The following is a 22,533-nucleotide window of genomic DNA, read 5'->3' as shown; positions in this document are numbered from 1 at the left end:
AATATAAGCATATATATACTTTCTATTTTTATTTTTTTAATATAATTCAAAAATACAATAAGTTTTAATAAATTATTAATTAATTAAATCAACATTTTATACCTAAGCTGTATTATATTCAACACTGGCAAAAATGGAAAGGTTTTAATCTTTGCCCTTGACAATTCTGTTGACATTTCTAATCCATCAAAAAACAAACAACAGAACTATTAGGTTATATTATATTAGGGGTGCTCCAGACAATTTATTGTATTAAAAAATAGTGCAATTTGTTTATATAAAATATGATTAAGATGTTTTGGACAATAAATTAAAATTAGTTTCTGACACCCTTTAAACTATTAGACATTTATTTTGATTATTGCCGGGTTTGAATGGTGTCAGTATCGGCATTATAATTTTCAAGTTTCACATTTGATAGGTGCTAAGTGTATATTCTAACTTTTATATCTATTCAATTGTTAGTTTAAATCTGAATGAAGCTAAATCGTTCCATTTTTATTTTACGTATTAGAGAAATCAACACATCTTTATCAAAATAAATAATAACCATGTATTTAGGTGAGGCCGAACTTGAAAAAGGCAAAGATGTAAGAAGAATGGGCATTAAGTTTAGAGGAATTTATCGTATATTTGGAAAATATTCTGCCCTGTCAATATACAGTATACAGAGTTATGCCTAGAAGTGCGATATGGATATAACTCATTAGATTCAGAAGAGTAATATATTGTGAAACAGATACCAATAACCAGACCATTAAAAAACTGATTTAGTCACGAAAAATTACTTCTTCGCCAAGCCAATGTTGGAAGTGGAATAATTTTTTTTAGTAACTTGGGACTGCATGACATTATTCATTAAACAAGTATTGCAATTTTTAGTAATTTTGTTCATATTTTATCGAATTATATAAACATCACAACTATTCCTGTAACCAACTTCAATTGAACTGTTAGAAATATGTGATATATATTTGTATTGCTTATTTAAATTGTCTATAGGTACCGTATTTGCCATTAGAAATGGGTTTATAGAAACGACGAAATATAAAATGACGAAAATTTAAAATAACTTTTCTGTACCTTTGCAAGGTTTCATGAGAAATTTCCTTATGTTTCTCATCTTTTATATATTAATACCAAGTCAAAACTATGGATTCCTCACTTCCAAAGCACTTTAAAGTACTCCATATGCAAGCAATTTCGTTAAAGGTGCGGTGCTGTGTCTTAATTAATCATTACTCTATTGCCCTACTATTCATTATTCCAATATTGTTGGAACTATGGAAGAGCAAAAGTTCAGATGAAAAAAATATTACAAAATGTATAAGCCAGGGAAAGCAAAAACATTTTGTATTTTTTGTAGTTAGTAGTTAGAACTAATTAATATTCTTGCTTTGTCGAAAGCTTTAGTAAACTTTTTAATAGAAAAAAAACGGCATTTCACTCTGAAATAAATTAACAAGATTCGAAAAAAATCACTGCCTTCTTTGTCCACGAATATCACCCATCAAATGATGAAAATAGATACGATTCTAAGACTCGGTAAATACGTAAAGCGCCAATAAAATGTTACAGTTCTCGAAAAATTAAAAAAACTAGCCACATAATCTAACTTGATGGAGCATATGGGAATTATAGAGTATGGTTTTAAGGGGTTTCTCAATTAATTTAGTAAAATATGATGTTCTTCAACATTTATTTATTAGTTATATACAAGAATACCGCAGAATTAAAAAGGGTTAGCGAATATTACACAACAGGGTCACAAACAAGATACAGTATGTTTGAACGATTTTATTTTTCAGAGGAACATATTTCGTAGTTCCTCTTTGAACTACAATTCATCACAATGCTATTAATGGAACTGAAACTTTAAAAACTCAACTCAAAATAATATGAAACTTGTATCAATAAGTACCTATAATTTTGCTTAGATTTATTCTTCACAAAGTGTGTTTATATTTGATGTTTCTTACAACATCTATGAGTTTTAAATGTCTGACTTTATAGTTTTCATTTTGTAGCATCTGCATACTTCTAAACATGTACAATGCTATCTGTCATTACCCATATGTTACCCATAACTTTCTTGATATTGTCACGTCTAGTTATAATTTTTATTCCTATTTTAATTTTAATTAAATTTTCATCAAATGTTTACATTAAAATAATTCAATTAAATAATAAACATAATCAGATATAGAATATCAATATGCGAATTCGAAGATTTCTTTTGATAATAATAATTTTTTATTAATGTGGCATCAAAGTTTGACTATGTTAGTTGTAGAAGTCATATTAATGCTCAAGATCGTGAAGAATCATTTGACTTTTGACCAGAAAGAATCAGCAATTAGATTGGCAGTTAAAAAAGTGAGTGTTTTTGTTATACAAAAATATAAACTTTGTCCCGAAAGAATTGCTATCGAGGGACACTCAACAATAACTACGGAACAACATATAATTTTTCCTTATATTGACAAATTCCCAGTACTGTTTTGACACAGCGTATACAAGACAATTTTCCCATTGTTTTAAAATGATTGCATAACAATATTCTTGGCCTTAAAATTAATTCAAATAACATAGTAACAACCTCATTTTATATATAGCAGAACTGACAAAATAATCAGCAATTATATAACATCAGATAGCAGCATTTTAAGCTCCGTTTTATTACCTCTATTATTGGAATTATGTTCTTAAGTTTGTTTGATGTATCGATAAAGAGGAGACGTGTTTAAATATTAGCTTTTTCTTAAGTTATCAATACAACAATGAAAATCGCGTTTAAAATCATAACATTTAGTTTATTAATTTGTGAACGTTAACTGTTACGCAATATTTATTGCTTGATATCAATTAAAATTAGGACGTGTGCTTGAAGTTATCAGTTGGATTGGCAAATTTCATTACTCAATAAGTTATTACTTTGGCCTATGTTAAATAAGTTATGAAATTCACTTTGATCTTCTATCTCGACTGAGTGAGTTAAAATGTACCGTCTTCTATTAACTTCTATTTGGTCGAGAGCTAATTAAGTTATAATTTGTTTTCAGATTATATGAAGGAATTATTCGATTATTTGTTGTTAGTTCTATCAGCAAGTGAAAAGGGTTAGGTTAAATTGATTAAATAATAAAATTTGATGTTATCCATTATTTGAGGTTTTAGTTTCATAAATATTCATAATAATATCTCAGTAATCATTTATTTTAATACATTTTATTTGTATAAAGTGTAAATTATAAAATATTATAACAATGCTTCATTATTGTCATCAACACGGTTCTATCTTTCAAATAGCTCTGTGTGATTTTAGCTTATGTCGATTTTGACGTTGTTCATTACATGAAATGATGTTCCGTATTGTAATACCTTTCAAATCATTGCGTGTAGTTTGATCAACGATATCTATTAACGAAAATGAAATCAATGTAAAAAACTGTTAAATCTTGTAAATTTGGTATTTATCGACATAAATAACAGTTTTCCATTTATTATTTAAATTTAAAATATTTTATTTTGATGTCAATGATAAAAAAACGATATCGAGTATCTAAGAAGCCCGAAATCAATGAATTGCCAGAGTTATTGGTGCTCACATTCTCAAGATTCAGAAAATTCGGAAGAAGTGAAAATGGCTACCATAATATACCATAATAATTAACTGACATTGCTTACCAGATAAAAAAAACAATAGTTATGAACCACCAAATAATCAAATGATTGGAAAAATCTTGGCCTCTCGAATATTGCATATAGCTTACACTACTACCCAGACAAGTCTGCCAGTATTTACATTTTTTTTAACACTAACAGTTTCTAAACTTATTTTGTTTTGATTTGCCTTTAAAATGAAAACCAAATATTGTCTATATTGTTCATATAATAAAAGAGACATCATAAAATGAACTAATTAGCATTAGTTGTAGAAATAGAACTGATATTTCAATATTACCATAACTAATATAACAGATAAAGTTAAGAGATCTTAAGGCCACCAAATGATGTTTAATACAATTAAATGGTAGGTGTTTTTCTTTCAATAATTTAGAATGTAAAATATTGTAAAAACTTACAATCATCCTTAATATTTTCAAAAATAGTTTACATTACCTATTTGTTTAAATTTATCTTATTAGTTCCACAATCTGTCCAGAGGGCAACAAGTATTTTAATGTTTATATTATATATACATGGCATGTAGACAATCACTTCATTAAGGGATCTCCAGTATAAAATACTATTTTAATTAATGTGTCTTATTCTAAAGTCTATATATGTCCAATAATCAGATGATATTAGACGTTTTAGCCTATGCAGTTCACTGTTACTTCACTTCTTAGCTGATTAGTAACTACATTAGGATGCACTGACATTCTTTCGAATCTCGAAAATTGTATTAATTCATTTGAAACAGTATGGAGCATCGACAAAGGCAGGCAACATTTTATTTTGGATATATAAGCTTTCTAGCAGTTCCCCATAGTTGGATTCCATAAAACCAAATAGGCTTGAGTATAATTAGTATACACTAATATCTTGTTATTTAATGATAACTTAGATTTGCCATTTTAAAGTTACTTTTAAGACATTGGTAGAATAAGCATTTGGTAGAATTTAAGACTAACTTGTTCTCGTTTGGCGAGTATGAGCAAATATGAGCATGTTTCTTCTAAATTAGGCGTCACTATAGGTGCATACCAAGATATTTATCATTATCTGCTTATGAGAGTTGACATTTATTGATATAGACTGGCGGACATGTTATTTTAGGGTGTGTAAAAGTTATGTGACTGGATTTTGGTTGGTTGTCTTTAATACATCATGTTTTCAGCCACATTTGTATTTGATTTAGGTGTGTTTGTTTGTTCACTGATGCTATGGCTGGATCTCTATGAGAGGCTAAGACTGCCGTGTCGTCTGCCTATGTTATCACAGTGGTTATTTTTGTTGTAGATAGATCGGCTGTGTAGAGAAGATATAGTACTGGACCTAGTACACTTCCATGCTTAACTGAATATATTAAGTAGTAAAATGACAATTTAAATTCATCTTACAATAGGTCAATTGAAAAATTCCCGACTTACCATAATAAAACACATTTTTTTGGCAAAATTAGTTATTTTATTCAACATAATTCCCTTCAAAGGGGATATACTGATTATAACGCCCCCCCAACTGTTCGTTACTATTTTTGTAGTACGATTTGTCCCTTGCTTCAAAATAGGCCTCAGCGAGCATTCTTTTGAGATCTGAGAATAGGAAATAGTCGCCGGGGGTAGATCTTGAGAATACGGTGTAATAACGCTATGTAATAAACGCTGTTGATAGTCCTACCTTTTTCAATGTAGTCAATGAAAATTATTCATCCCAAAATACAGAGGCCATAACCTTGCCAGCCGACTGTTGCGTTTTCCCACGCTTTGGAGCGGGTTCATCGTGTGCAATCCACTCGGATGACTGTTGATTGGTCTTCGGAGTGGAATGATGGAGCTATGTTTCATCCATTGTCACATATCGACGGAAAAACTCAGGTTTGTTCCGCTTGATCATCTTCAAACACTGCTCCGAATCATCAACTCGTCGTTGTTTTTGGTTAAAAGTGAGCTCGCGCAGCACTCACTTTGCTCAGAGCTTTGTCATACCCAAATATTCGTGAATGATTTGATGTACACGTTCAGTTGATATCCTTAAAGTGTCTTCTATTTCATTCAGTTACAATTTACGGTCATTCAAAATCATTTTGTGGATTATTAAAATCGGTAACAACCTCTTTTCGGCCTCCACTGCGTTCACCGTCTTCGGTGCTAATTTTACCACGTCTAAACATAGCATACCAATCCTTGATGATTGATTTTGTTGGAACAGTGTTCAGAAACTCGGCATTAAGCCAAGTTTTTGCTTCAACTGTACTTTTTCCCTTCAGAATACAATATTTTATCTACCCGCGAATTTCCTTTCATTTTTTCATTCATTTTCATTTCATATTCATTTTTTTCACAATAGTAAAATTTGCTTCACTGAAAATGTTATAATTCACAAATTAATTATCCGACAGCTGTCAAATTTATACACTCATCTTTTGAGGGTTAGGGCTAACTAAAAAGCATAATGATTTAATTCTAGTAGCGCTATCTATGTGTCAGGCCGGGGACTTTTCAATTGATCTGTTACTTTGTTTATAAATTTTGGTCTATTGTTTCATGCTAATTGCGAAACCCAAATTGGTGTTTTGGAATGACCTTCCTTTTTTCTATTATATAATTTAGCCTCTTTATGTATACTTTTTCAGAAACTTTCCAGATTATTGGTAATAAACTTTTAGGCCGGAAGGTGTTCTGGTGTCTTCTCTGGTTTGGGATTCATTATTATTTCGGTTATATTCGAGATGCTAGGAAAATAAGCTTAAATATGTAACTTTATTTAAACTTTCATTGTATATGATAAAATCTAGAGATAATAAAAATGTGTCTTTGTCATATACTTTTTTTCTTAACTCAGGGTTAGAAGGGACTAATTTATACAAAATGAAAGATACATTTAATTCAGGTTTCTCTTAGAGAGCGTTATTAGCACTGGTTAAATAATGGGCGTTATATTATGATAGAGGAAAAATTACTCTCTTTCTAATTCAATAAAATATGTAATAATTTTACTGTAATATTAATATTTATGTGGCACTAAGGTCTTGAAGAAAGAAAAAATTCTGCATATATTCGAAGTTTTAGTATGGCAAAGATGTAAATATTTATCTCTTCTCATATTGCTAACGTAAACACCGAGCAATACTTGTAGCTAATTTTATCCAACGACGTTAGTTGGTGATGGAATAATGAAAAGCAATTAAGTCGATTTTTTAATATGTAGTTGAACTTCATTTGTGTCTACAATCCAAACAGGTCATGATAATATAAAATATAGACTTATTTAAATGAGGTTGGAAGAGTAACTTAAAATATCGAGTTGATGTATTGGAAATTCTTGCTCATTTTATAAATTTGTACATTTTTCTTTTTAGTTATTTATAGAACGAAAATAGTGGTTTCGCACTAGTTCTAATAGAAGCGTGGGAAGTTAACAAAACAAATAATAAATTATGATTTCATTTGGATACGTTTTAAAAACATGTCCGATCCAATTATATTCTCCTCAATTGACTCAAAACGGCGCCATTGAAGAAATTGTAAACTCTGACAGAAATCAGGCGGATAGGCTGCCTATGAGAAGTCATTAGCTCTCTATCGTGATTAAAAATACAACGCTCTAAGGCTTAAGCAGAGAAATTTGTAGTTTTGACCCTAGATTTATTACTTCAGGAAAACTGTAAACGAGGGTCACTATTTATATTTCGAGAATATAAAAAAAGCAAATAGTTAAGCTGCGAATATATTTTTATTGTTTTTCAAATTATTCGCCACGATGATCGATACACTTTTGCATACGCTTAAACCAATTTTCAAAGCATTTATTCCATTCCGAAAGATGTATCTTCAAAACATGATTTTTGAACGCTTCAATCGCTTCTTCGGGCGATGAAAATCGTCGACCACGCAGTTTATTTTTGACGGATGGGAACAAAAAGAAGTCATTGGGTGCCAAATCAATTCGATGTTTTAAGTACCTAAATAGTCTCTTGTTTGAGCCGATGTGTGAGAGCTCGCATTGTCATGATGAAGAACAATCCGACGTCTCTTGTTTGTTTTCCTTATTTCACCGAAGACTTCTGACAAACAAATGGTTATGTACCAATCAGAAATTACTGTTCTACGATCCTCTAGAGGCACTGTTGCAATATGACCGGTTTTCCCGAAGAAACAGTCCAACATTTTCTTTGAAGTGCTTCGTGCGCGAACAACTTTTGTTGAATTTGGTTCATCTTGGAACACCTATACAGTCGTCTGCTGTCTACTTTCGGGCTCATATGAATATATCTATGATTCGTCACCTATCACGATTTTATAAACGTCTTTCGAAGCACCGCGATTAAACTTCTTAAGCATTTCTTTGCACCAATCGGCACAAGCCTTTTTTTGAGCGATTGTCAAATTTTGTGGGATCCAACGCGAACATAACTTTCGCACAGCTAAGTGTTCATGTAAAATCGCATATATGCTGATGTAACTAATGCTTAGGGATGCCTCAATCTCACAATAGGTGACATGACAATCTTGCTTAATCATATTGCACACAGCATCGATGTTTTCTGGCCCAACAGCCGATTTGACAACCTTCACGAAACTCATCGAACAGCGAACAACGACCATGATTGAATTCACTCAACCAGCGATACACAGTGCATTTTGATGGAGCTTCATCGCCAAAAGCCAAATTAAGTTGATTGATGCACTCTTGTTGTGATAATCCACGTGGAAAAATCTTTAAAAAATCATCGCACGAAAATGTTCACGATTCAGTTCAATTTTGTGCCGAGACGAAACCTTCAACTAAATATAAAATAAACAAATATTGTCCGTGCGACAGAACGATGGAACCGTCAGATGGACTCGCATGACACCAGTGTTGCCCGAATATAAATAGTGATCCTCGTATGAAATATCTTGATTGATATATATATATATATATATATATATATATATATATATATATATATATATATATATATATATATATATATATATATATATATGGAGCAAACTTACAGTCTCCCGAAAGTTATGAATCAGAATGAGTTAAACTCAGTTTCTTACAAATTACGTACAGACTTATATATCTTAATTGCTTATCATTATTCCATCACCAACTAACGTCGTAATCATAATATTCCAAAGTGATTTATTGAAATGCGTTAGTGAACATTTGTGAGTTGAACATTGAGTGTTGATGAGAGTGAACATAATGAAAGGTAGAATAATTGATCGATTTTGGCCAGTTGGGTAGAAGATTCAACAACGTTTATTAGTATGTAACAGTATCCTGGGATTAATGAATGAAGACTTGCCCATTCATAATTCTTCAAGCCAACATACCAGGAAAACTAAATAAATATATAAATATAACCAGCTTGATTGACGCAGTGGTCAAGACGCACTGAACTGTGTGTGTGGTTCGGAGTTCACGTTCAGCAGTAGTTCCAGTCCAGGTAAATTCTTGCTCTTAAGGAATACTTTAACATATCAACAAAAATTAATAAATAGTAATATAACAGCACCTTAACAAACTTGCTTGCTGACATTGCTAGGAAGGTAGTTCTTTGTTGAATATATCAGTCTTACCTCTTCATAATGCCAACTACAGGCAATCATAGAGATACAGTACATCAATGTCTTAGCGGTATTCAAACTCGCGACTATATCATCAGTCAAAGAACACCGGTTTAACAGAACCGGTAAGATATATTTTGCACCACCGGTGTATTTTAAATAAAAAACGAGAAATTATAATAAAGCCATTAATTGGACTAAGACAGAGATTATGAAGGATTTTAGTTGGATCCATTTGATTTATTACCAACACTAACGATGAAAAGTTTGGGATTTATGTTTCATAGCGAGCCGTATATGAAAGCTCCACGTTACAATTAGGCAATAATTATTGATTTTTTCCTTGAGACAATCGTACATTTTTAAATATGGACGTGCTACACTGAAATTCTCAAAACATCTAAATCCCTGTCAGATTTAACACCTAAGATATTAGAATATTCAATTTTTATAACATACGTTCGTCAGAGTCGTAAATAGTAGAGGTAAATAAGGTTTTAATATTATGCGAACTATATTTTCTAAGCTATTTTTATCAGTTTAAACAAATTTGCTTTAGAACTCAATGCCGGTTTTTTTGTCGATAACATGTCTCAATTTATTGCTACAAAATAATTTTTGACGGTTATTATATATTTGGGAAATAAATATACATTTCTGGATGAAAATATTCCATATTTTGTTGATCGTGCGGTGTTCAATATGATTTAAAACCGGATCTAAAAGTTAAGTCCTATTCTAAATAGTTAACTTCGATATCCTATAAGTAGTGGGAACTATTTTGGTAACATGTAATACTTCAATTATAAGTTATATAATATTAACTCAAAACTTCAAAAACTAAACAAGGAATTCACTAAAAAGTAAAAAATAATCTAACTTAAACTTTTAACACAAAAGAAAACGTTCTAAAACAAAATATGTACGTAATAATCGTTGTAATAACTAAATAGAAATAAACAAAAACCTTATTTAACCTATCTAATACATATATTTATACAACTATATACACACAATTTAGCTTAATACCTACCTAAACCTATTTATCTGTTTGCAATGTTATTTTAAGTACTACTAATATATTTACGCAGTTATTTTGAGATAAAATTTAACGAAAATGGTCAGATTTATAATCCATCATCTCACAAGCTTATATTGTGAGTCAGTTTCGGGAAAAAAATTCAACAAATACCACCGAACATCTTTCCAAAACAACGAATTAGTTTATAGAAAACTTAAAAGAGAATTAGAGATTTAAAAATGTACAACAATTATATATTTTCATGACCTGTTCCCCACACAGTTTTAACATATTTTATTTTATATGAGCTTATATATATAACGTTGTGTATTATAAATAACGTTGATATCTTATACATTTTTTTATTATTATTTTCAGACAGTAAGAGCCAACCTTTCCCAGTTTCACATAGCGAGTGACTGTCTTGAACCTATTGGTGAACTTTTTGAGACTGCCAGTATAGTATCCTTTGCTGATTCAAACCGTTATATACGCTTAAACATATCATGGGAAAATCCTTTAGGTAAGCATTTCTGTCATTCGAAGTTGTTTAGAAATTAATTGTAATTTTAGATGGTTAATAACTTTAAATTGTCATCAACTAGATGTTCTATTTTTAATATGGCATCCGGAAATTTTTAATTAGATTATTTAATAATTCTAGATTGTTGAACAAATCTATTTTATAACAAATAATGTACATTGTTTTCTATTATCTATTATATTTTTGGGGCGATAAGGCATTTTCAACTATTTAGACACACTTAGGCGTGCCTCATTGATCGTCAAAATGGTCGCATGGTGCCTATTTTGGTTAGTAAGCCGCGTGCAGCTAAACTTGCGCGTATTACGACCTGCCTGCTTCCTTATCCATTAAATATAACTTCCCGATCAATTTCTTGGTTCAGTTTGTTCAATTATTGACTCTGATTTGATTATATCTTCTAATATTTCACAATAAAACACTTTCTTGACATCCTAACACATAACACGTACCTTCTATAAAGGGTTATATTGTTTTGATATCAATGTACTGAATTTCAAAACCTTTACTCACCTTCCAAGCTTTTGAATATTTTCCATTAAGCTTTTTGAAGTTTACAAACTGTGATGCTTCTGCTGTGTTCGTTTGGCAAGAGACTACAGATCATAATTTAGGTGCCTCCGTGCTCTCTGACCATAGTGGTCCTATAAAAACCACTTTATTAAGAAGAATTAGCACTACATATGTTAACCAAAATACTAACCATCATTTTCTAAATTTTTTTCTGCATTTTTCTGACAACATGCTAAGAGCGTGCCGAAAGAACAATATTAGTTGGGCAGCAATCCAATCATCTATTAATTTTTGTGCTTCTTCAATGGCTCAATGAGGCTAAATGTCAAAACTATAGAACCTAACAGTTAAATTAAGTTGTTTAACTGTTATTGACCTTGATACATTCAGCATTTTCGCTATTAGCTTCACTAATAGCCATCATTAACAAAAACACATGCAAGCACCTAATCACAGGTGAATTGAAAAGTTCCCGGTGTGCCACATAAATGGCCCTACTAGAATTAAATCCATATGTTTTTTAGTTATTAAATTAGTTTGTGAATTATAGCATTTTGAGTGAAGCACCTTTTGTTATTGTGAAAAAAATGGATAAAAAGGAATTTCGCGTGTTGATAACTTGGCTTGATGGCTTGATGCCAAGTTTCCGGATACTGCCCCAGGAAAATTAACCATCAAGGATTGGCATGTTAAGTTTAGACGTGGTAAAATTAAGACCGAGGACGGTTAAAGTAGTGGATGCCCAAAAGAGGTTGTTACCGACGAAAACCTTTAAAAAATCCACAAAATAATATTGAATGACCGTAAATTGAATTTGAATGAAATACTAGACACTCTAAAGATACCAACTGAACGTGTACATCATATCATTCACGAATATTTGGGTATGAGAAAGCTCTGTGCAAAGTGGGCGCTGCACGGGCTCACTTTTGAACTTTTTGTTCAAACGACGTGTTGATGATTCGGAGCAGTGTTTGAAAATGATCAAGCATACTAAACCCAAGTTTTTACGTCGATATATGACAATGGATGAAATATGGCTCTATCATTTCACTCTGAAGTCCAATCGACAGTCATCCGAGTGGACTGCACACGACGAAGCCACTCCAAAGCGTGAGAAAGGGCAACAGTCAGCTGGTAAGGTTATGGCGCCTGTATAGTAAGTGATGCTTCACCAAGACAATGCTCCGTGTCACAAGTCAGTGAAAACGATGTCAAAAATCCATGAATTTGGTTTCGAATTGCTTCCTTATCCACCGTATTCTCCAGATCTGGCCCCCAGCGACTATTTCCTGTTCTCAGATCACAAAATGTTCGCTGGGAAGAAATTTTCGTGGAATCGTACTACAAAAATGGTACCGAAATTTGGAGGGTCGCTAATCAGTGTATCACCCTTGAAGGGAAATATGTTGAATAAAAAAAAATTTTGCAAAAAAAATGTGTTTTATTATGGTAGGCCGGGGATATTTCAATTGAAATGTTTCATTGTACAACGCAATGTAGCGTAAGTTGTCAAATTTGAGGAAGAATTGTCCAAATATTAAAAAAACATTGTAATTAAGAGAGATATTAAAATTGTGATCAAGTCGTAAACATTTATTAAGTTTATCTTGGACTTAAAAATTTGTTTTTAATGCTTTTAGGCAAATGTATTTTTTTTGTAAACACGAAATTATTACTATGTCATCTGTTGCAGCTGGCTTCTGTTTTAGTTAAATATTTTGATTAAAAAAACATCTGAAAATGACGCTTAAAACTTATCCGACTTTTATATGCTATATCTAAATATCTCGCCGAGGTCTTATTTACAATGTTACCGGACGGACTCGATCTTGTATTCTAATTAAAGTAATTTGTTACAGCCAACTTTTCAAACTTCAAAATGAATGTGCTGACTAATTGCAGTTCGTTATATATTGACACGGTGTCTACAGACGTAAGTATAACCTAAACTGTATTATGATATACGAGGGGAGATATAGAAAAGCGATTTTTTAATATAAAACATCTGTTTTGTAATATTCCTTAATCATCAAATCTTATCCAACTACTCCGGAAATGTAGCTCATAAGTTTATTTTTGGTGTTGAAGCGTTTGATAACCCTCTGTTGCGATTTTTTTCACACATTTTCAAATACACTCTACTAGCAGTTGTGTCGTTTTTACCAGTCAACGAGTCACATTAGACTCAATCACTTCAATACTGAAATTGTTCAATGAGTGTACAGTGACCGATGTTTTTATGATAAATGGCTCAGGTCGCTCAAATTTTGATGGTATGATCTAGATGGTTGTATATTTGAGCCGGATGCAATGATTTTCTTATGGAGGAAAGCGACTGTTTAATGTCTGAAGCTGTAATACATTGAAACACCCGCATACATCACTGTCTTCGCCATAGTTTTCCCTAGTAGGTCATCCAAATAAATATTGGGTTCAAGGGGGTTCAAGGAGAGCCTTGAGGGACCCTAATCTTGAGTTAGGTAATGCATCTTGCACGTTTACATAATATTAACAATAACTACAAACGGATTTGTTCAAGGAAAATAACCAGTTGGGCGCTTAAATCTGAAATAGGATATTTCATCCGGTAAAATATATGCTTTTTATATACAGAGGACGCACAAATGATATAAACACCTGACATATAGTGTATTCAAAATGACAGTGAACCAACGTCTGTGAAATGAAATAGTTTTATTCCTGGCTCAGAGTTAGTATTTTCCTCTAAGTCCAAGGGTGACTACCATGGGGAAATATACCATAATATGTTTTTGCTGTGGTTTGAAAATTAACTCTTAAGGTACTTGGAGGGACCATCAGTTATTGTTATGAACAATACACCTTACCATATTGCATAAGATCCCAACAAGTGCATCGACAAAGGCTGAAATTAAGGAATATCTTGCAGTACATAAAATAAGTTTTAAGTATCCATGCGGTTAGACCCGTGTTAAGAGTTTAGCACGCCGACAATAACGTTTTATGATCGAAACTCGCTGGAGCTAAAGTTCGTTTAAAAAAAGTTTATAATATAAAATAAAGGATAATATTCGTAAAATAAATTAGTGTTTGAAGTCGTTAAATAACTACAGTGACTAAAATAAAAGATTTATACCGGTAGTAACAAAACAAACTAACAAACTGAGGACAAATACAGTGACATAAAAATGAGTTTATAATGAAACACTATACCGAAGGAAATAAGAAATAAGCGTAAATATGCGTCCTAATTAAATTAAAATATATTACCTGGATATATAATCGTTAATTAGGAGAATAAAGTCTCCAGAGGATACCACTATATAAAACATGAACTCTGGCCCATAGGTGGTAAGGAAAAAAATTAATGCAAATATAATAAAACACAACGCTAACCTACAAACTGTTATAATTATATAATTAATTGTAGTTTTAAGTCGTTTGGTAATATATGCATTAGATGTATTGTTATGTTAAAATAAATTATAATTTATAACAGTATTTTTTAATTTAATTTTATAATTTTATATTTTTAAGAGTTTAATTATTTTATTTATATTAAAATTTTGTTATATGGCAAAGCCAACATGAACTAAAACTCAGATTTGATGCGGCAACATTGCGAGGTTTTGATATCATCAATTCAGATGACGTGAGTTCACTGCTGTTTTGAATAGGCTATAAATATACAATATTAAAACAGATATAGACACATTCTTATTGTTTAGGTCAAAACCAAAACAGTTTTTCTGCAACCTTATACTTTATTGCATCCAACCAAGACCTAGGGACTTCATTAATCAATAAAAATAATTTTATTAAAACTTACATATTTCTCCTATATTAAGTATGTATCCTACAGCTATTGTTGTTTTCACGTTTTAGCAACGCTATTTGATCGAACCACCTACGCAGCATCCGGCGGAGCCACCGGCACCAGGATGCAAGTATGACATCGATTTGTTTACCGACAACCACCTTGGAAATAGAAGTTGCTATAAACAACTTCTCAGTTACCAAATACCGGGTAAGCTAAATGCGATAACATTTGTGTTTGTGTGGCTCGTAAAAAGTAAAGCGCCATAAGGCCTAACATTTATTGGACTGCTGATTTATTAGTTGAAATAAATTTGAGGTTTTTTTTAGTAACCAAAAAAAAAACGTAGAATAAAAATAAAGACGATTGTTTCTGATTTTTTACTGTGCTTATATCAATGATTAATTCCGTTTGGAATGATTTTGATTCTGTCTTAATATAATATATTAATATAATATTCTTTCTTAATTTAATACAATATATATATATATATATATATATATATATATATATATATATATATATATATATATATATATATATATTGATGCTGTATAGATTATTATTTCATTTTTACTGATTTGACTGTCAAAATTGAAACAAATTGAAGTTATTCTATTGCATTTTGTAGTAAAACATTCTCCAATGAAGCTTTTTTACTAAAATGTAAAAATGATGTAATAATACTGTAAGTTCCATCATTAAATAAGCATGGACCCTAATATGCCGAGACCTCAACGATTTTTAAACCTAAATGCAAATGTTTTGGAGTCAATCGCCAAACTGTTGAATTAAAGCTTTCATCTACATTTCCAGTATGACCATTTACATCTCTCGATAAATCTTCATTTCACTTTCTTCTTAATTTTTTTCTGTTCTGGCCTAAAACCAGGCGGTGGAATGCATGACGCATACCTGGTCGCGGAGACTTGCCCTTGAGTGACAAGTTGGACCGGGTTATGTGGGACTGCCTCTGGGCTTACCAATACACTAAACCGAAACCGCCTCACAGTTGACCCCTGTGGATATTGCTACAGAATTAAATTTGGGGATATGGCACTCACCAACCGGGCAGCCGTTATTGGGCACGAGGACCCGGCGAAAAAAGACATAGTGAAACTCATGTAGATTCGCGAACTTGAGTTAACACACAATTGGATGCTGTCGCATGGGGGCAAAAATTATGACTGTAGCGACGGATAAGGTCGGAAACTGTGGAATCCAGGCTATGGATTCCCACAGTAATTTGTTTTGGGCACTTCTTTAAGTTCCCATCTGTCAGCAGCCTTTCTTGGACTATATGTTTGAGATTGATGATTAAATATGGTCAATAAATATTATTTCTTTTATAGTTAAAATGGTTTTTACAGTTAAATTGATATAGTAATGGAGAAAATTAGATAATTTTGATATTACTTTTATCTACTAAGTGAAATAGGCGGATATCATCTAGTATTTAATATAGTGAATATGTTACCATTAACACTTGTATAGAGAATACAAAATATTCCTTTATTCTAAACAGTAATATATTAATTGAAATGTTCTCGGCTTGACACATAGATGGCGCAACTAGAATTAAATCCATATGTCTTTAGTTAGCCCTAACCCTCAAGAGATGCGTGTATAAATTTGACAGCTGTCGGATTATTAGTTTGTGAATTATAGCATTTTGATTGTAGCAACTTTCGTAATTGTGAAAAAAATGGATAAAAAAGAATTTCGCGTGATGATAAAATATTTGTTTTTGAAGGGAAAAAATACAGTTGAAGCAAAAACATGGCTCCAAGATAATCAACCATCAGGGATTGGTATGCTAAGTTTAGATGCGGTGAAATGAGCACCGAAGACAGTGAACACAGTGGACGCCCAAAACAGGTTGTTACCGACAAAAGTATTAAAACAATCCACAAAATGATTTTAAATGACCGTAAATTGAAATTGAATGATATGGAAAACACTCTAAAGATGTCAACTGAACGTGTACATCATATCATTCACGAATATTTGGGTATGAGAAAGCTCTGTGCATAGCGTGTGCCGCGCGAGCTCACTTTTGACCAAGAACAACGACGAGTTGATGATTAGGAGCAGTATTTGAAGATGATCAAGCGTAATAAACCCCAGTTTTTGCCTCAATATGTGATAATGGATGAAACATAGCTCCAATCGACAGTCATCCGAGTGGACTTCACACGATGAACCTGCTCCAAAGCGTGAGAAATGCAACAGTCGGCTGGCAAGGTTATGACGTCTGTATTTTTGGATGAGTATGAAATAATTTTCATTGACTACCTTAAAAAGGAATGACCATCAACAGCGACTGTTACGTAGCGTTATTGGACCGTTTGATGGGCGAAATCGCCGAGAAACGGCCGCATTTGAAGAAAAAGAAAGTGGTGTTTCACCAAGAAAATGTACCGTGGCACAAGTCAGTAAAAACAATGTCAAAAATCTATGAATTGGGCTTCCAATTGCTTCTTTATCCACCATATTCTTCAGGTCTGGCGACTATTTCCTGTTCTCACATCTCTAAAGAAAGCTCGCTGGACAGAAATTTTCGTCGAATGAAGAGGTGATTGCCGAAAGTAAGGCCCATTTTGGAGCAATGGTCAGATCGTACTATAGAAGTGGTATCAAAAAGTTGGAGGGTTGCTATAATCAATGTATACTACCTATGTATACTACCTATGTACCCTTGAAGGGAATTATGTCGAATAAAAAAAACTAATTTTACCAAAAAATATGTTTTAGTATGGTAGGCCGGGGACTTTTCAATTGAACTGTTAATTATTATGAAATTTAAGTGAAATCTAGTAGTGTCATAGTCGAAAGTAATCAATGCAATTTTTATTAATAACTTCAGCGTTAATACATACCAATCAATATATTCCTAACAAGTATAAATTGAGTAAAGCACAATGTCACATACCAATAAAAATTTTAACGGAAAATTATCTCATTATCAAAATACTTTTATCCTTTTTTATAACAACAAACCTGTTTTTTTATTCTTTCGGTTTCAAAAAATTTAATCAAATAACACCTTTGTAAATCATGGCCTCAGTTGCTTTTATCGTTCATCATTGTTAAGTTAGGACTGATGGATTTAAACCGACTTTCTTACATGTTACGCACAATCGATTTAATTATTTTTTTATATATTTTAAAGTTTCCTTTTATCAACTATGGGTATATCTGGACTGGACCTACAGTTTAACGGGGGTCCGAACCACAGTCCTCGGCATTAAAGCCTACCGACTGGCGAGTGACCAACTTTAGAAATCATCCCAGAAGACATCCGGTCTTACCCAGCCTGGTTACTGGCATGACTGGGATCATTTTCCTTGCCGGATTTTACACTCTTGACTAGAACATTCACATACATAAATTTTCGACCATGCCCCAGCAGGATTCGAACCCGCGGATATCGCAACAGTAGGAGGACTGTCCCATCGCCTTTACCACTGCGCCACCAAGCCGGCGATTTAATTAATTTGTTATTTCTTCTCTTCTTCTCCATTCGATATTTAAAATTCAATAGTCCCCAATTCAATTTTCTTAGGCTTCAATTGATTTATGTCATTTAGATGGAATAAAAATAGAAATCATTCTTTCTAATCTAAAGCTTTTGTTCAAACTTAACGATAACGTGAATAAAAAACAATCTGGTTTTGAAATTGAAACAATCGACAGAAATGAGATAATATTAATAAGTTCGCGTCAGTTTTTTTTGTCTTGATAAAAATTTTATTGAAACAAGATGGATACTTCGAAAACAATTTAAATAGATATTCCAAGGGAACATCGATAAAAATAAGTGTTTATGAACTGTTTGAGAAACAGTTAAGTAGGTTTTTCCTATTTTTGAGTTGTATACAAATAATCGAGTATCAGGTCCTTAAAAAATTAAATGGATGGAAGTAGAAAAGCATATTATTAAGGGCTGTGAAATATTCAGATTATTTTTAAAATTTTTTTAATTGTTTTACTGTGTAAAGTGATTAGTATTTTAAGTGATTTAACGAATACGGTGTTGCCAAGTGGAGTTATTATTCCGATATTCCTGTATATTACAAGGCTTACTATTGAAATGTTGAGCGTTAGAAATAATAAGTGTTGTTAGGTTCCATCTGACGTTTGGTCTTTATAACTCATAGTTAATCCGTGAATATTTTCGTGCAATGATTTTTACGATTTTCAAAGAGGATTATTAAGACAGTCCATCGACCAACTTACTTCGATTTTTGACGATGAAGCCCCATCTTTGCCTACTGTACTCAGCCATGTTCAGCCCTAAATAAATACCAAATGACTTTTTGATTGTTACAAATTAAGATTAAATTACGTTAACAATATTTGATGCGTTTAAAAACCATTATTTGTAGGTATCTCGATCAGATTGGAAAAAGTGTTACAAAGATTATTCCAATCGCAGGCAAAATTATATTGACCATCACGGAGAATAATTCAATAGAGCCATTTCCGTCAACAAATCACTGCATCCCTTTCATTATTAGGCTCAAAATACAAATGGCAACAATCCTAAACCAATTCCGCAGTTTATATAAAGCTGTTTTTATATTATTTTCTATTTTTCTATTATTATATATTTCTAAGTATCATTATAGTGCAGTACAGTTATTTTTTAAACTGTAAAGCTACATTCATCCCCATATTTCAGGAAACATACGAATTTCGTGAAATATATTATTATTATAATATATTATTTCGTGCATATATTATCGAAGAAATTAAAACTACAATTAATTATACAGCTACAATAATTTATAGATTAGAGTTGTTTTATTATATATACATGGAACTTTTTTCCACACTAGTATAGGTAGAGTTCTAGGCGCGTTTTTTATGTAGTGGTATCTCCCGAAGGCCTAATATACCTAATTAACAAATGTATATCTGAGTAATATATTTTACTTTCATTAGAGAGCATAATTATGTTCTACGCTTAATTCTCGTTTCTTTCGATGCAATGTTTCCTTGTAAAGTCATTATGATATTACTATATTTCTCTTTAGTTTGTCTTATACCTGTATACAAATTTCTTGATAAAACTACATTTAACCACTTCATTCTTCTTAATGCATTTGCCATATTCGTCTATATACTCAACAATAACACACATGCTCATAAAGCTTTCACAATCTATAATAGAATTTCCTACAATTGAAGTATATTAATTGTATACTGACCTTTAGTTGTTTCCTCTTTCATCACCATGTTTTGGTAATTGTCAGTATTGAATCATAAACCAACATTAGTTAAGTTTTATTCAACTACTGTCACTTTCAGAAACGCTATTCAAGTTAATAACTAAGCTCTTTATTTCGAATCTAAATAAAACTTGCTCAAGATTCTACCATTAGTTAATTGACATTACAATATCTTTGACAATGCCTCTTTCGATAAATCCAGACAGTTCTTGTTTGAATTGCAAGACCTGAAAGTATGTTGCATACAATACCCCATATCAACTCAATTGGATTAAATATGGAGTGATAGGGAGAAAGACGTAATACTTTGTGATCATAACGTTCAGTAATCTGATGTACCATGTATCTTTTCTCGGGCTTATTTCTAAAAAAGAGTAAATTACATAAAATGCAATTAAATATTTCATATATATTTACCGAGTAACAATTTGAAATAGTTCATTCTTTAACATGGTTTCCGCGAAACTTATTTTATGTACTTTAGGCCATTCCTTAATTGCAGCCTTTGTTGATGCTCATGTTGGGATTTTCTCCACCAGTGTACTGTGATATGGTTCATTGTACATAACAATAACTAGTTAAATTACAACTAGTAACTAAGTTAAGGTTCATTTCTCCATGGTAGTAAGCCCTTGGACTAGGACGCTTCGTGGGTTATCTTTACACCATTTAAATCCTATATTACCGAACAGTGTATGAAGGGATGTTCTACATCCCTCAAATAGCTGTATGTCTTTTGGATGTTTATGGATACTTTCCAGATTAACAATTATCGCTGAAATACTTATATTAAATTATGTTTCGATTGAAAAAACTACTTACTGTTTTTATACATTTGGTATATTTGATCTTTGATACAGCTAATATCAAGCTGATCTTGATTCGTCATCCGTTTCGCCGAAAGACGGTTTCTTTTTGGCGAATTTAAGGTTATATTGTTTTTTATTCTTTGAGATAGTTTAGTGGTCGGGCCCTAATCTATATATATATATATATATATATATATATATATATATATATATATATATATATATATATATATATATATATATATATATGTATATTTACTTAACAAAAATGGATTCACTGATGAAAACAAATTATTAAATAATATTATTTCAAAAGTTTGGTATGTATTCCTACTAAAATATCGAACAAAGGCCAGACGAAAGAAAATTCTTTTAAATCTTTTAAATTTTTCATATATTTTACATATATATCTTTAAGGCATAGTATATTGTTATAAATGTTAAAAGGTTTTCATATCAGCATTTTTTCCATCACTCGAACAATTATTTGAATTTGAATAATCGTTCTTCGTTGGTTACGTAGCGATAGGCAATGGCAATCAATCGAAGAACCTTGTTTTGACCGTGTTGGAGGACTAATTGATTTGAGTCCTTAGTGCAACCCTATATTTACATCCCATAGGTCCAAATTGTTTTTATGATTGTCTTATAACTCAATCTCTTTGAATTTTGATCAAGTTGAGAGTATCTATATATATATATATATATATATATATATATATATATATATATATATATATATATATATATATATATATATATATATATATATAAATAGACTGGTATTCATAAGTAAACGATATATCCTCACACCCGTATATTTTTAGTAGGATATTGTTAGTTTGCGTTTTATATTGATTAAATATTTAATACAGTGAACGGTGTTCTATTTCTATTCAAGTTATTGTTTATTGCTATTTTTTTTAGTTAATTTTTATACGTTTTGAATATAAAGAACTGTGCTCTATATATATATCACCGGATCATTTTACATGTGGGCAGATTAATCAAGTTCAAATCGAGATCAGCGTATGGCGTTATTAAACCACATTTACCATGGGAATTCTGGGTTCAAAATTCTTGAGACTATTTGTTTAATTTATGTATTTTATTTACGAAGATGGTGGGTAAAGATTCATCAGATGGTAAAAAATCTACATACCTTTTCCTAAATCTAAAATTTAGATGGACTAAAAAGTTAACAGCTATATAGTAAAAACAAATTAATTATTTTTGCATGCTTTTATATATTTGAGATTATCCAACTTAGGTGACCTGCTCCATTTTCTCCCATAATAACATATGGCATTTTTTTATAAAGATAATTCCATTATGTCTCTCTCTTTTAGAGGGCTCCTTCTCTATTATGTAAAGGATGGCACA

The 22,533-nt window shown here is 31.5% G+C and overlaps 1 protein-coding gene across 2 annotated transcripts in view; it reads left to right on the top strand.

Moving 5' to 3' along the window:
* The window catches only part of LOC143199582 (uncharacterized), a 105,004-nt gene that overhangs the window by 26,134 nt on the left and 56,337 nt on the right, over nucleotides 1-22,533 (top strand). For both annotated transcript variants that reach the window (XR_013006501.1, XM_076409504.1), the window contains exons 3-5: nucleotides 10,630-10,774; nucleotides 13,171-13,244; nucleotides 15,176-15,317. Coding sequence is in view for 1 of the 2 variants with exons in the window: in XM_076409504.1 (XP_076265619.1) it covers nucleotides 10,630-10,774; nucleotides 13,171-13,244; nucleotides 15,176-15,317 (361 nt within the window). In the remaining variant the exon portion in view is untranslated. The remainder of the gene's footprint in view (nucleotides 1-10,629; nucleotides 10,775-13,170; nucleotides 13,245-15,175; nucleotides 15,318-22,533) is intronic.

Source organism: Rhynchophorus ferrugineus, unplaced genomic scaffold (assembly GCF_030347505.1).
Source record: "Rhynchophorus ferrugineus isolate W39M unplaced genomic scaffold, kcgeb_rfMv2 rfM7, whole genome shotgun sequence".
Taxonomy (NCBI): domain Eukaryota; kingdom Metazoa; phylum Arthropoda; class Insecta; order Coleoptera; family Curculionidae; genus Rhynchophorus; species Rhynchophorus ferrugineus.
This window is presented reverse-complemented; position numbering and strand designations above follow the sequence as displayed.